This window comes from Oncorhynchus mykiss, chromosome 6, assembly GCF_013265735.2.
Source record: "Oncorhynchus mykiss isolate Arlee chromosome 6, USDA_OmykA_1.1, whole genome shotgun sequence".
Taxonomy (NCBI): Eukaryota; Metazoa; Chordata; class Actinopteri; order Salmoniformes; family Salmonidae; genus Oncorhynchus; species Oncorhynchus mykiss.
This window is the reverse complement of record NC_048570.1, coordinates 11,792,145-11,806,924: the sequence shown is the minus strand read 5'-3', so window position 1 is coordinate 11,806,924 and position 14,780 is coordinate 11,792,145. Positions and strand designations below refer to the sequence as shown.

The following is a 14,780-nucleotide window of genomic DNA, read 5'->3' as shown; positions in this document are numbered from 1 at the left end:
CCGTTGTTTTTGACCCATCCTAACCCAGTCACCTGGAAAGAATAAACAAGCAACAGGTGCAGTGAGGGGGACTATGTGGCGAGGGAGGGAGGGAGGGCACCTTGATGTTGCCTTCGGCAGAGCCGCTGATGAAGCTGCCCTCGGTGGGGTCCACAGCCAGGGCCTTGACAGGGGAGTCGTGGGCCTGGAAGCTCTGGCGCTGGTGCCTGTGGGGGAGCTCCAGCACGCTGATCCAGCCCTTCCTGCCACCTGTGATTAGCAGCTGCTGCCTGGGGGCCAGCGACAGCACCGTGGCCCCCGACTCATGACAACTAAAGGCTGCAGAGAGAGGAGAGGGGCAAAATAGGAACAACTTAAATGTAGCTAACTTGGCTACTCTCTGTATTATTGTTGATGGTGTACTGGCTTCAATAGAAACAGCCAGTGTTGGAGGACTCACCATGCACTAGACTGTTCATAGTGTTGTGGAGGACTCACTGTGCACTAGACTGTTCATAGTGTTGTGAAGGTGCACTAGACTGTTAATAGTGTTGTGGAGGACTCACCGTGCACTAGACTGTTCATAGTGTTGTGAAGGTGCACTAGACTGTTCATAGTGTTGTGGAGGACTCACCATGCACTAGACTGTTCATAGTGTTGTGGAGGACTCACCATGGACTAGATTGTTCATAGTGTTGTGGAGGACTCACCATGGACTAGACTGTTAATAGTGTAGTGGAGGACTCACCATGGACTAGAATGTTAATAGTGTTGTGGAGGACTCACCGTGCACTAGACTGTTAATAGTGTTGTGGAAGACTCACCGTGCACTAGACTGTTCATAGTGTTGTGGAAGACTCACCGTGCACTAGACTGTTCATAGTGTTGTGAAGGTGCACTAGACTGTTCATAGTGTTGTGAAGGTGCACTAGACTGTTCAGTGTTGTGAAGGTGCACTAGACTGTTCATAGTGTTGTGAAGGTGCACTAGACTGTTCATAGTGTTGTGAAGGTGCACTAGACTGTTCATAGTGTTGTGAAGGTGCACTAGACTGTTCATAGTGTTGTGAAGGTGCACTAGACTGTTCATAGTGTTGTGAAGGTGCACTAGACTGTTCATAGTGTTGTGGAGGACTCACCATGCACTAGACTGTTCATAGTGTTGTGGAGGACTCACCGTGCACTAGACTGTTCATATTGTTGTGAAGGTGTACTAGACTGTTCATAGTGTTGTGAAGGTGCACTAGACTGTTCATAGTGTTGTGGAGGACTCACCGTGCACTACACTGTTAATAGTGTTGTGGAGGACTCACCGTGCACTACACTGTTAATAGTGTTGTGGAGGACTCACCGTGCACTACACTGTTAATAGTGTAGTGGAGGACTCACCGTGCACTACACTGTTAATAGTGTTGTGGAGGACTCACCATGCACTAGACTGTTAATAGTGTTGTGGAGGACTCACCGTGCACTAGACTGTTAATAGTGTTGTGGAGGACTCACCGTGCACTAGACTGTTAATAGTGTTGTGGAGGACTCACCGTGCACTAGACTGTTAATAGTGTTGTGGAGGACTCACCATGGACTAGACTGTTAATAGTGTTGTGGAGGACTCACCGTGCACTAGACTGTTAATAGTGTTGTGGAAGACTCACCATGGACTAGACTGTTAATAGTGTTGTGGAGGACTCACCATGGACTAGACTGTTAATAGTGTTGTGGAGGACTCACTGTGTACTAGACTGTTAATAGTGTTGTGGAGGACTCACCATGGACTAGACTGTTAATAGTGTTGTGGAGGACTCACTGTGTACTAGACTGTTAATAGTGTTGTGGAGGACTCACCATGGACTAGACTGTTAATAGTGTTGTGGAAGACTCACCATGGACTAGACTGTTAATAGTGTTGTGGAGGACTCACCGTGCACTAGACTGTTAATAGTGTAGTGGAGGACTCACCGTGGACTAGACTGTTAATAGTGTTGTGGAAGACTCACCATGGACTAGACTGTTAATAGTGTTGTGGAAGACTCACCATGGACTAGACTGTTAATAGTGTTGTGGAGGACTCACCATGGACTAGACTGTTAATAGTGTTGTGGAGGACTCACTGTGTACTAGACTGTTAATAGTGTTGTGGAGGACTCACCGTGCACTAGACTGTTAATAGTGTAGTGGAGGACTCACCGTGCACTAGACTGTTAATAGTGTTGTGGAGGACTCACCGTGCACTAGACTGTTAATACTGTTGTGGAGGACTCACCATGGACTAGACTGTTAATAGTGTTGTGGAGGACTCACCATGAACTAGACTGTTAATAGTGTTGTGGAGGACTCACCATGGACTAGACTGTTAATAGTGTTGTGGAAGACTCACCATGCACTAGACTGTTAATAGTGTTGTGGAGGACTCACCATGGACTAGACTGTTAATAGTGTTGTGGAGGACTCACCGTGCACTAGACTGTTCATAGTGTTGTGGAGGACTCACCATGGACTAGACTGTTAATAGTGTTGTGGAGGACTCACCATGGACTAGACTGTTAATAGTGTTGTGGAAGACTCACCATGCACTAGACTGTTAATAGTGTTGTGGAGGACTCACCGTGCACTAGACTGTTAATACTGTTGTGGAGGACTCACCATGGACTAGACTGTTAATAGTGTTGTGGAGGACTCACTGTGTACTAGACTGTTAATAGTGTTGTGGAGGACTCACCATGGACTAGACTGTTAATAGTGTTGTGGAGGACTCACTGTGTACTAGACTGTTAATAGTGTTGTGGAGGACTCACCATGGACTAGACTGTTAATAGTGTTGTGGAAGACTCACCATGGACTAGACTGTTAATAGTGTTGTGGAGGACTCACCGTGCACTAGACTGTTAATAGTGTAGTGGAGGACTCACCATGGACTAGACTGTTAATAGTGTTGTGGAGGACTCACTGTGTACTAGACTGTTAATAGTGTTGTGGAGGACTCACCGTGCACTAGACTGTTAATAGTGTAGTGGAGGACTCACCGTGCACTAGACTGTTAATAGTGTTGTGGAGGACTCACCATGGACTAGACTGTTAATAGTGTTGTGGAGGACTCACCATGGACTAGACTGTTAATAGTGTTGTGGAGGACTCACTGTGTACTAGACTGTTAATAGTGTTGTGGAGGACTCACCGTGCACTAGACTGTTAATAGTGTAGTGGAGGACTCACCGTGCACTAGACTGTTAATAGTGTTGTGGAGGACTCACCATGGACTAGACTGTTAATAGTGTTGTGGAGGACTCACCATGGACTAGACTGTTAATAGTGTTGTGGAGGACTCACTGTGCACTAGACTGTTAATAGTGTTGTGGAGGACTCACCGTGCACTAGACTGTTAATAGTGTTGTGGAAGACTCACCATGGACTAGACTGTTAATAGTGTTGTGGAAGACTCACCATGGACTAGACTGTTAATAGTGTTGTGCAGGACTCACCGTGCACTAGACTGTTAATAGTGTTGTGGAAGACTCACCGTGCACTAGACTGTTAATAGTGTTGTGGAAGACTCACCATGGACTAGACTGTTAATAGTGTTGTGGAAGACTCACCATGGACTAGACTGTTAATAGTGTTGTGGAAGACTCACCATGGACTAGACTGTTAATAGTGTTGTGGAAGACTCACCATGGACTAGACTGTTAATAGTGTTGTGGAAGACTCACCATGGACTAGACTGTTAATAGTGTTGTGGAAGACTCACCATGGACTAGACTGTTAATAGTGTTGTGGAAGACTCACCGTGCACTAGACTGTTCATAGTGTTGTGGAGGACTCACCATGGACTAGACTGTTAATAGTGTTGTGGAGGACTCACCGTGCACTAGACTGTTAATAGTGTTGTGGAGGACTCACCATGGACTAGACTGTTAATAGTGTTGTGGAGGACTCACCATGGACTAGACTGTTAATAGTGTTGTGGAGGACTCACCATGGACTAGACTGTTAATAGTGTTGTGGAGGACTCACCGTGCACTACACTGTTAATAGTGTTGTGGAGGACTCACCGTGCACTAGACTGTTAATAGTGTTGTGGAGGACTCACCGTGCACTAGACTGTTAATAGTGTTGTGGAGGACTCACCGTGCACTAGACTGTTAATAGTGTTGTGGAGGACTCACCATGGACTAGACTGTTAATAGTGTTGTGGAGGACTCACCGTGCACTAGACTGTTAATAGTGTTGTGGAAGACTCACCATGGACTAGACTGTTAATAGTGTTGTGGAGGACTCACCATGGACTAGACTGTTAATAGTGTTGTGGAGGACTCACTGTGTACTAGACTGTTAATAGTGTTGTGGAGGACTCACCATGGACTAGACTGTTAATAGTGTTGTGGAGGACTCACTGTGTACTAGACTGTTAATAGTGTTGTGGAGGACTCACCATGGACTAGACTGTTAATAGTGTTGTGGAAGACTCACCATGGACTAGACTGTTAATAGTGTTGTGGAGGACTCACCGTGCACTAGACTGTTAATAGTGTAGTGGAGGACTCACCGTGGACTAGACTGTTAATAGTGTTGTGGAAGACTCACCATGGACTAGACTGTTAATAGTGTTGTGGAAGACTCACCATGGACTAGACTGTTAATAGTGTTGTGGAGGACTCACCATGGACTAGACTGTTAATAGTGTTGTGGAGGACTCACTGTGTACTAGACTGTTAATAGTGTTGTGGAGGACTCACCGTGCACTAGACTGTTAATAGTGTAGTGGAGGACTCACCGTGCACTAGACTGTTAATAGTGTTGTGGAGGACTCACCGTGCACTAGACTGTTAATACTGTTGTGGAGGACTCACCATGGACTAGACTGTTAATAGTGTTGTGGAGGACTCACCATGAACTAGACTGTTAATAGTGTTGTGGAGGACTCACCATGGACTAGACTGTTAATAGTGTAGTGGAGGACTCACCATGGACTAGACTGTTAATAGTGTTGTGGAGGACTCACCGTGCACTAGACTGTTAATAGTGTAGTGGAGGACTCACCGTGCACTAGACTGTTAATAGTGTTGTGGAGGACTCACCATGGACTAGACTGTTAATAGTGTTGTGGAGGACTCACTGTGTACTAGACTGTTAATAGTGTAGTGGAGGACTCACCGTGCACTAGACTGTTAACACTGTTGTGGAGGACTCACCATGGACTAGACTGTTAATACTGTTGTGGAGGACTCACCATGGACTAGACTGTTAATAGTGTTGTGGAAGACTCACCATGCACTAGACTGTTAATAGTGTTGTGGAGGACTCACCATGGACTAGACTGTTAATAGTGTTGTGGAGGACTCACCGTGCACTAGACTGTTAATACTGTTGTGGAGGACTCACCATGGACTAGACTGTTAATAGTGTTGTGGAGGACTCACCATGGACTAGACTGTTAATAGTGTTGTGGAAGACTCACCATGCACTAGACTGTTAATAGTGTTGTGGAGGACTCACCGTGCACTAGACTGTTAATACTGTTGTGGAGGACTCACCATGGACTAGACTGTTAATAGTGTTGTGGAGGACTCACTGTGTACTAGACTGTTAATAGTGTTGTGGAGGACTCACCATGGACTAGACTGTTAATAGTGTTGTGGAGGACTCACTGTGTACTAGACTGTTAATAGTGTTGTGGAGGACTCACCATGGACTAGACTGTTAATAGTGTTGTGGAAGACTCACCATGGACTAGACTGTTAATAGTGTTGTGGAGGACTCACCGTGCACTAGACTGTTAATAGTGTAGTGGAGGACTCACCATGGACTAGACTGTTAATAGTGTTGTGGAGGACTCACTGTGTACTAGACTGTTAATAGTGTTGTGGAGGACTCACCGTGCACTAGACTGTTAATAGTGTAGTGGAGGACTCACCGTGCACTAGACTGTTAATAGTGTTGTGGAGGACTCACCATGGACTAGACTGTTAATAGTGTTGTGGAGGACTCACCATGGACTAGACTGTTAATAGTGTTGTGGAGGACTCACTGTGTACTAGACTGTTAATAGTGTTGTGGAGGACTCACCGTGCACTAGACTGTTAATAGTGTAGTGGAGGACTCACCGTGCACTAGACTGTTAATAGTGTTGTGGAGGACTCACCATGGACTAGACTGTTAATAGTGTTGTGGAGGACTCACCATGGACTAGACTGTTAATAGTGTTGTGGAGGACTCACTGTGCACTAGACTGTTAATAGTGTTGTGGAGGACTCACCGTGCACTAGACTGTTAATAGTGTTGTGGAAGACTCACCATGGACTAGACTGTTAATAGTGTTGTGGAAGACTCACCATGGACTAGACTGTTAGTGTTGTGCAGGACTCACCGTGCACTAGACTGTTAATAGTGTTGTGGAAGACTCACCGTGCACTAGACTGTTAATAGTGTTGTGGAAGACTCACCATGGACTAGACTGTTAATAGTGTTGTGGAAGACTCACCATGGACTAGACTGTTAATAGTGTTGTGGAAGACTCACCATGGACTAGACTGTTAATAGTGTTGTGGAAGACTCACCATGGACTAGACTGTTAATAGTGTTGTGGAAGACTCACCATGGACTAGACTGTTAATAGTGTTGTGGAAGACTCACCATGGACTAGACTGTTAATAGTGTTGTGGAAGACTCACCGTGCACTAGACTGTTCATAGTGTTGTGGAGGACTCACCATGGACTAGACTGTTAATAGTGTTGTGGAGGACTCACCGTGCACTAGACTGTTAATAGTGTTGTGGAGGACTCACCATGGACTAGACTGTTAATAGTGTTGTGGAGGACTCACCATGGACTAGACTGTTAATAGTGTTGTGGAGGACTCACCATGGACTAGACTGTTAATAGTGTTGTGGAGGACTCACCGTGCACTACACTGTTAATAGTGTTGTGGAGGACTCACCATGGACTAGACTGTTAATAGTGTTGTGGAGGACTCACCGTGCACTACACTGTTAATAGTGTTGTGCAGGACTCACCGTGCACTACACTGTTAATAGTGTTGTGGAGGACTCACCATGGACTAGACTGTTAATAGTGTTGTGGAGGACTCACCGTGCACTAGACTGTTAATAGTGTTGTGCACTAGACTGTTCATAGTGTTGTGGAGGACTCACCGTGCACTAGACTGTTAATAGTGTTGTGGAGGACTCACCGTGCACTAGACTGTTCATAGTGTTGTGGAGGACTCACCATGCACTAGACTGTTAATAGTGTTGTGGAGGACTCACCATGGACTAGACTGTTAATAGTGTTGTGGAGGACTCACCATGGACTAGACTGTTAATAGTGTTGTGGAGGACTCACCATGGACTAGACTGTTAATAGTGTTGTGGAGGACTCACCGTGCACTAGACTGTTAATAGTGTTGTGGAGGACTCACCGTGCACTACACTGTTAATAGTGTTGTGGAGGACTCACCGTGGACTAGACTGTTAATAGTGTTGTGGAGGACTCACCGTGCACTAGACTGTTAATAGTGTAGTGGAGGACTCACCATGGACTAGACTGTTCATAGTGTTGTGGAGGACTCACCATGGACTAGAATGTTAATAGTGTTGTGGAAGACTCACCGTGCACTAGACTGTTAATAGTGTTGTGGAAGACTCACCGTGCACTAGACTGTTCATAGTGTTGTGGAGGACTCACCGTGCACTAGACTGTTAATAGTGTTGTGGAGGACTCACCGTGCACTAGACTGTTCATAGTGTTGTGGAGGACTCACCGTGCACTAGACTGTTAATAGTGTTGTGGAGGACTCACCGTGCACTAGACTGTTAATAGTGTTGTGGAGGACTCACCGTGCACTAGACTGTTCATAGTGTTGTGGAAGACTCACCATGGACTAGACTGTTAATAGTGTTGTGGAAGACTCACCGTGCACTAGACTGTTAATAGTGTTGTGGAGGACTCACCGTGCACTAGACTGTTCATAGTGTTGTGGAAGACTCACCATGGACTAGACTGTTAATAGTGTTGTGGAAGACTCACCGTGCACTAGACTGTTCATAGTGTTGTGGAGGACTCACCGTGCACTAGACTGTTAATAGTGTTGTGGAGGACTCACCGTGCACTAGACTGTTCATAGTGTTGTGGAGGACTCACCATGCACTAGACTGTTAATAGTGTTGTGGAGGACTCACCATGCACTAGACTGTTAATAGTGTTGTGGAGGACTCACCGTGCACTACACTGTTAATAGTGTTGTGGAGGACTCACCGTGGACTAGACTGTTAATAGTGTTGTGGAGGACTCACCGTGCACTAGACTGTTAATAGTGTAGTGGAGGACTCACCATGGACTAGACTGTTCATAGTGTTGTGGAGGACTCACCATGCACTAGACTGTTCATAGTGTTGTGGAGGACTCACCGTGCACTAGACTGTTCATATTGTTGTGGAGGACTCACCGTGTACTAGACTGTTAATAGTGTTGTGGAGGACTCACCATGGACTAGACTGTTAATAGTGTAGTGGAGGACTCACCATGGACTAGACTGTTAATAGTGTTGTGGAGGACTCACCGTGTACTAGACTGTTAATAGTGTAGTGGAGGACTCACCATGGACTAGACTGTTAATAGTGTAGTGGAGGACTCACCATGGACTAGACTGTTAATAGTGTAGTGGAAGACTCACCGTGCACTAGACTGTTCATTGGATTCACCAATGTATCCCAAAGACACACATTCCTATGGAGACAAAAACAAAGCATTACTTACAGCGCATTAGACCAACTGAAACAGGCACTCTATAACATCAGCCCATTTGGTCCGTAGTGAAGTGATTGAGAGGTTTGATCGCAGGGCTCTGTAGCAGGGCTACGAAGCAGGGCTACGTAGTGTACCTGTTGTCTGTTGACAGCCCTGCTGTGGCTATGAGGGAGGATGAGCCCACGAACACAAAGTCGTGAGCCGTCTTATTATGGCACTGCAATGTCTGTGGAGGGAAGAACATCACCAATAAACAACAACGCTACCAGACAGTAGGAGGCACAGCTAACTGCCAAAATAAAGTGTACATCAACATAGTGTACTAATAGGGCATTGGGCCACCACTAGCCGCCAGAACAGCTTCAATGCATCTTGGGATAGATTCTATAAGTGTCTGGAACTCTATTTGAGGGATGAGACACCATTCTTCACACAACAAATTCCATCATTCGGTGTTCTGTTGACGTTGTTGGAAAATGCTGTCTCAGGCACCGCTCCAGAGTCTCCCATAAGAGTTCAATTGGATTGAGATCTGGTGACTGAAACGGCCAGGGCATATGGTTTACATCGTTTTCATGCTCATCAAACCATTCAGTGACCACCCTTGCCATGTGGATGGGGGATTTGTCATTCTGACCATAATTTTTATACATGACCCTAAGCATGATGGGATGTTAATTGCTTAATTAACTCAGGAACCACAACTGTGTTGAAGCACCTGCTTTCAATATATGTTGTATCCTTCATTTATTCAAGTGTTTCCTTTATTTTGGCAGTTACATGTAGACAGAGAGGCACTTTTTGTTCCTACCAGGTAGGGTTTAGGGGTGTTCCCAGTCGTATTGGTCTGCCATAGACGTAGGGCTCCGTCAGCGTCAACGATACCAAACTGGACAACACAGCCAAGAGACCATATTAGGAAGATCATTCAAATAAGGAGTAAAAGTAATGTCCAGCAACAACATCATTCCTCAGCGGTAGCCATGTTGTTGAGGGACTGAGTTGGGCGGGGAAAACGTTACTTGGTGAATAATTAAATGTAAACTAGATATGCGTTCCAGCGCACTACTTTTGACCAGATTCTTATGAGCCCTGGTCAAAAGTAGTGCACTATAAAGGGAAATTGGGAATAGGGTGCAAATGGGGAAGGAAAATGTAGTCACCTTGTTTCCTTGGTGGTTGAATCGTATCCGTGTGACTCTGGAATTGCCTGGACTTCGGAAGCAGATGATCTGCTGAGAGTGGCCCCACTCAAACATCCGGACACTTCCGTCCTGCGCTCCTGTTAAGTCTGAGGGAGGGAGGGACTTGGTAATCACAACCACAACAATAGGATTCTCCAATCCCAATGTAGTATTGACAATAAAAAGACGTGCTAATATTCCAAGAATATACACACAAGGCAAGGATGATAACATCAAGGTCTAAACAAAATAGACATGGTACACACATAACTAGCATGTGTGGCAGTTTCAGTCATTGTATACAAGCAGGAAAGAAGTTACATCTACTTACAGTAAGGCAAGGTTGGGTGGGAGGTCATCCTTCTCACGTTGTTGATGTTCCTTTTGATGAGCTGCACCAAGAAATAAAAGGACAAGATACTCAACAAGACATGCTAGTAGAATGTACTGCATTGTGCTCAATATCAGTGGCAAAGAAAAGGAACCGCAGTAAAAGCTCTGTCGGCCTCACCACGGCAGCGCCTCTCCCCGTCTGCAGGCCCCCGAGCCAGGGCATGTTGATGGGCGTCCCTAGGCTGCTGTGGGTATAGGGGGTGGTGCCGTGGAGGGTGTTGAAGTCGTCCCGGGCCTGGATCACCAGGAAGTCATCACTAGTGTGAGAGTGCGTGTGTGAGAGAGAGAGAAGAGTTTGAGAGGACACTCCCAGACAGAACAGTATTAACACAGACTGACTGCATCCAAGAGCCAAGCTTCAGGCTTTTACTTCTTGCCAATCTAAACATCTCTGATATGGTCAATAGGTATTCAGCAGCCAAATCACAGGTAGGGACACAGAGGGACACGCAAAGTTCCTACACAACTCTAGAAGACACTTTATTTTCTTGTTTGGGTAATTGAGATCCGGGCTCACCCTTTGGCCTCGGCCTCCGTATCGTCATCGATCCACGTCAGAATCTGAGTGGCCAAGATGGAGGACACGTCCAGCTCCTGGATGTCATGAGTGGAGGCCATGACTAAGCAGTTCCGATTAGCCTGGGACACAGAGAGAATAGAGAAAGAGGAGAGAAATCCAAAATCAGTTCTTCCACTTCACACAGCCTATTGAGCCAATGTGACACCTTGCTAGTCTAACATAACGACGCAGATGTCTCCTGTGGAGAACATGCGTAGAACAGACGTCTCCTGTGGAGAACATGCGTAGAACAGACGTCTCCTGTGGAGAACATGCGTAGAACAGATGTCTCCTGTGGAGAACAGGCATCTCCTGTAGAGAACAGGCGTAGAACAGACGTCTCCTGTGGAGAACATGCATAGAACAGACGTCTCCTGTGGAGAACATGCGTAGAACAGAAGTCTCCTGTGGAGAACATGCATAGAACAGACGTCTCCTGTGGAGAACATGCGTAGAACAGACGTCTCCTGTGGAGAACATGCGTAGAACAGATGTCTCCTGTGGAGAACATGCATAGAACAGATGTCTCCTGTGGAGAACATGCATAGAACAGACGTCTCCTGTGGAGAACATGCATAGAACAGACATCTCCTGTGAAGAACATGTGTAGTACCTTGTTGATGGCGAAGGCGGTAATGATGTCCGAGTCCTTGTGGATGATCCGGGCCTTGCCTCCGGGGTAGCCCAGATCTGCCTTGCTCTGTAGAGCAATGCATGAATCATTACAGTCTCTGCATGTCTGAATCATTATACAGTCTCTGCCCGTCTGAATCATTTCAGTGTGACCTAAAGGAAGTGGTGGGAGATGAATGGACGACGCATGCCTGTTTGCAGTAGGAGGGTGTGTATCTCTAACAGAGCCTTGCCTCAGGGCTACAGGGTGGGAGACTAGAGCATCAAGAACCCACAGTTATCAGGATTAGTGCCATTTTCAACCTCTGGAGACAATGCTCAGCACATGAGGCTCAGCAAACCCACTGAGATGGGCGTCTTATTGTATAATATAAACACGAGAAGCCGAACGGAGGCTTTCACAGAACATTAGGTTGAATTACGTTCTACATCACAATTAATTAAATGGTAAATACCACATTTCCTCTCAGAGAGTGTTCGGCTCGACTATGAAGTCTAAATATGGTGACTTGCCATTTTCACATAGTACTTCATCTTAACCCGACGAACATTCAACGTGACACTCTGGGCCTGCTAATCAGAACCTATTGGACTTCATGACAGTCTTATTCTCCTCTGCACATTCTGTGGAATTAGTTTGCGATGAACTATGGCAACCTAATCACTGTATAGACTAGGAAAAGGCTTTATCACAGAGTACAGAACATGCGTTTTATGTCATCATTTTACCGTCCCAAAATTCTGAAAATGTTATGGTGTTCTATTAAGTAAAATCACACCATATACCGTATATATAGTGAATTTTGTCTTAGATCTAGTCTACTGTATAACATTCAGATAAAAGCATGGCAATGTCTTTCATGTAGCTCTATACCATGACAGTATAAACATTGTTTGGTTCTTTATGAAGCCGTTCATTACAAAATTCATACAAATCTCAGATTGCCTAATGAAAGTAATGCACATGCATTTGTTAGCTCATGCTAACAAGATTTCAATAAAACCAATGCAGCTTTTTTTAAATGAGCCAAATTGCTTAACTTATTGGTCCAATTATTTCAAACAACTTGGGAAATTTGCCAAATGAATAATGCGCTGGGAAAGTGTGACATTCACTTCCGTGTTTTATTTGTTCCGTTTTTTAAATGGTCTTCAAGTGCAAAAAGCACAACATGCAATATAAAACCTACACAAAATGCAATATAAAACCTCCACAAAATGCATTAGGTTCAAGTAAATTAATTCACTAATATAATTTGATATACAATGCATCTGGAAAGTATTCAGACCCCTTGACTTTTTCCACATTTTGTTACATTACAGCCTTATTCTAAAATGTATTCAATTGTTTTTTCCTCCTCATCAATCTACACACAATACCCCATAATGACAAAGTAAAAACCAGTTTAGAAATGTTTGCAAATGAATAAAAAATTACATAAGAATGTTTGAAATGCACACAACTGTCTATATAAAGGTCCCACAGTTGACAGTGCATGTCAGAGCAAAAACCAAGCCATGAGGTCGAAGGAATTGTCCGTAGAGCTCTGAGACAGGATTGTGCCGCATTAAAGGTCCCCAAGAACACAGTGGCCTCCATCATTCTTAAACCACCAAGACTGACCGGGCAGCCAGCTCTAGGAAAACAGCGCAATCGAGGGAGAAGGGCCTTGGTAAGGTAGGTGACCAAGTAGCGCAGTGATCTAAGGCACTGCATCTCAGTGCAAGAGGTGTCACTACAGTCCCTGGTTAGAATCCAGGCTGTATCACATCCGGCCATGATTGGGAGTCCCATAGGGTGGTGCCAATTGGCCCAGCGTTGTCCAGGTTTGGTCGGGGTAGGCCGTCATTGTAAATAATAATTTGTCCTTAACTGACTTGCCTAGTTATATGATGGTTAAATGTAATTATTATTTTTGTTTTAACCCGATGATCACTCTGACAGAACTCTAGAGTTTCTCTGTGGAGATGGGAGAACCTTCCAGAAGGCCAACCATCTCTGCAGCACTCCACCAATCAGGCCTTTATGGTAGAGTGGCCAGACAGAAGCTACTCCTCAGTAAAATGCACATGACAGGCCGCTTGGTGTTTGTCAAAAGGCACCTCAAGACTCATGAAACAAGATTCTCTGGTCTGATGAAACCAAGATTAAACTCTTTGGCCTGAATGCCAAGAGGTCTGGAGGAAACCATCCCTATGGTGAAGCATGGTGGTGGCAGCATCATGCTGTGGGGATGTTTTTCAGCGGCAGCGACACTAGTCAGACACTAGTCAGGATTGAGGCAAAGATGAACGGAGCAAAGTACAGAGAGATCCTTGATGAAAATCTGCTCCATAGCACTCAGGACCTCAGACTGGAGCGAAGGTTCACCTTCCAACAGGACAACGACCCTAAGCACACAGCAAAGATAAGGCAGGAGTGGCTACGGGACAAGTCTCTGAATGTCCTTGAGTGGCCCAGCCAGAGGCCAGACTTGAACATCTCTGGAGAGACCTGAAAATAGCTGTGCAGCAACGCTCCCCATCCAACCTGGCAGAGCTTGAGAGGCTCTGCAGAGAGGAATGGGATTCAGTCCCCAAATACAGGTGTGGAAAGCTAGTAGCATCATACCCAAGAAGACTTGAGTCCGTAATCACTGCCAAACAAAGTACTGAGTAAAGGGTCTGAATAGTTATGTAAATGTGATAGTTTTTTTATTTGTAATAAATTAGCAAACAATTCTCAAAACCTGTTTTTGCTTTACCCTTATGGAGTATTGTGTGTAGATTGATAAAAATAAATAAAACATGTAATCAATTTTAGAATACGGCTGTAACTTAAAATGAGGAAAAAGTCAATGGGTCTGAATACTTTCAGAAGGTACTGTGTGTGTGTGTGTGTGTGTGTGTGTGTGTGTGTGAGATACATAAACTCAGCAAAAAAAGAAACTTCCCTTTTTCAGGACTGTCTTTCGAAGATAATTTGTAAAACTTAAAATAACTAAACAGATCTTCATTGTAAAGGGTTTAAACACTGTTTCCCATGCTTGTTCAATGAACCATAAACAATTAATGAACATGCACCCGCGGAATGGTCGTTAAGACACTAACAGCTTACAGACGGTAGGCAATTAAGGTCACAGTTATGAAAACTAAAAAGAGGCCTTTCTACTGACTCTGGAAAACAACAAAAGAAAGATGCCCAGCGTCCCTGCTCATCTGCGTGAATGTGCCTTAGGGATGCTACAAGGAGGCATGAGGACTGCAGATGTGGCCAGGGCAATAAATTGCCATGTCCGTACTGTGAGACGT

The 14,780-nt window shown here is 45.0% G+C and overlaps 1 protein-coding gene across 8 annotated transcripts in view; it reads right to left on the bottom strand.

Moving 5' to 3' along the window:
• LOC110525262 (dmX-like protein 1) overlaps positions 1 to 14,780 on the bottom strand; it is a 63,077-nt gene that overhangs the window by 2,165 nt on the left and 46,132 nt on the right. For all 8 annotated transcript variants that reach the window (XM_036979408.1, XM_036979401.1, XM_036979403.1 and 5 more), the window contains 9 exons: positions 11,470 to 11,556; positions 10,815 to 10,936; positions 10,416 to 10,554; positions 10,236 to 10,296; positions 9,884 to 10,011; positions 9,532 to 9,609; positions 8,855 to 8,946; positions 8,647 to 8,699; positions 101 to 318 (listed from right to left, as the gene is read on the bottom strand). In XM_036979408.1, coding sequence (XP_036835303.1) covers positions 101 to 318; positions 8,647 to 8,699; positions 8,855 to 8,946; positions 9,532 to 9,609; positions 9,884 to 10,011; positions 10,236 to 10,296; positions 10,416 to 10,554; positions 10,815 to 10,936; positions 11,470 to 11,556 — 978 coding nt within the window. The remainder of the gene's footprint in view (positions 1 to 100; positions 319 to 8,646; positions 8,700 to 8,854; positions 8,947 to 9,531; positions 9,610 to 9,883; positions 10,012 to 10,235; positions 10,297 to 10,415; positions 10,555 to 10,814; positions 10,937 to 11,469; positions 11,557 to 14,780) is intronic.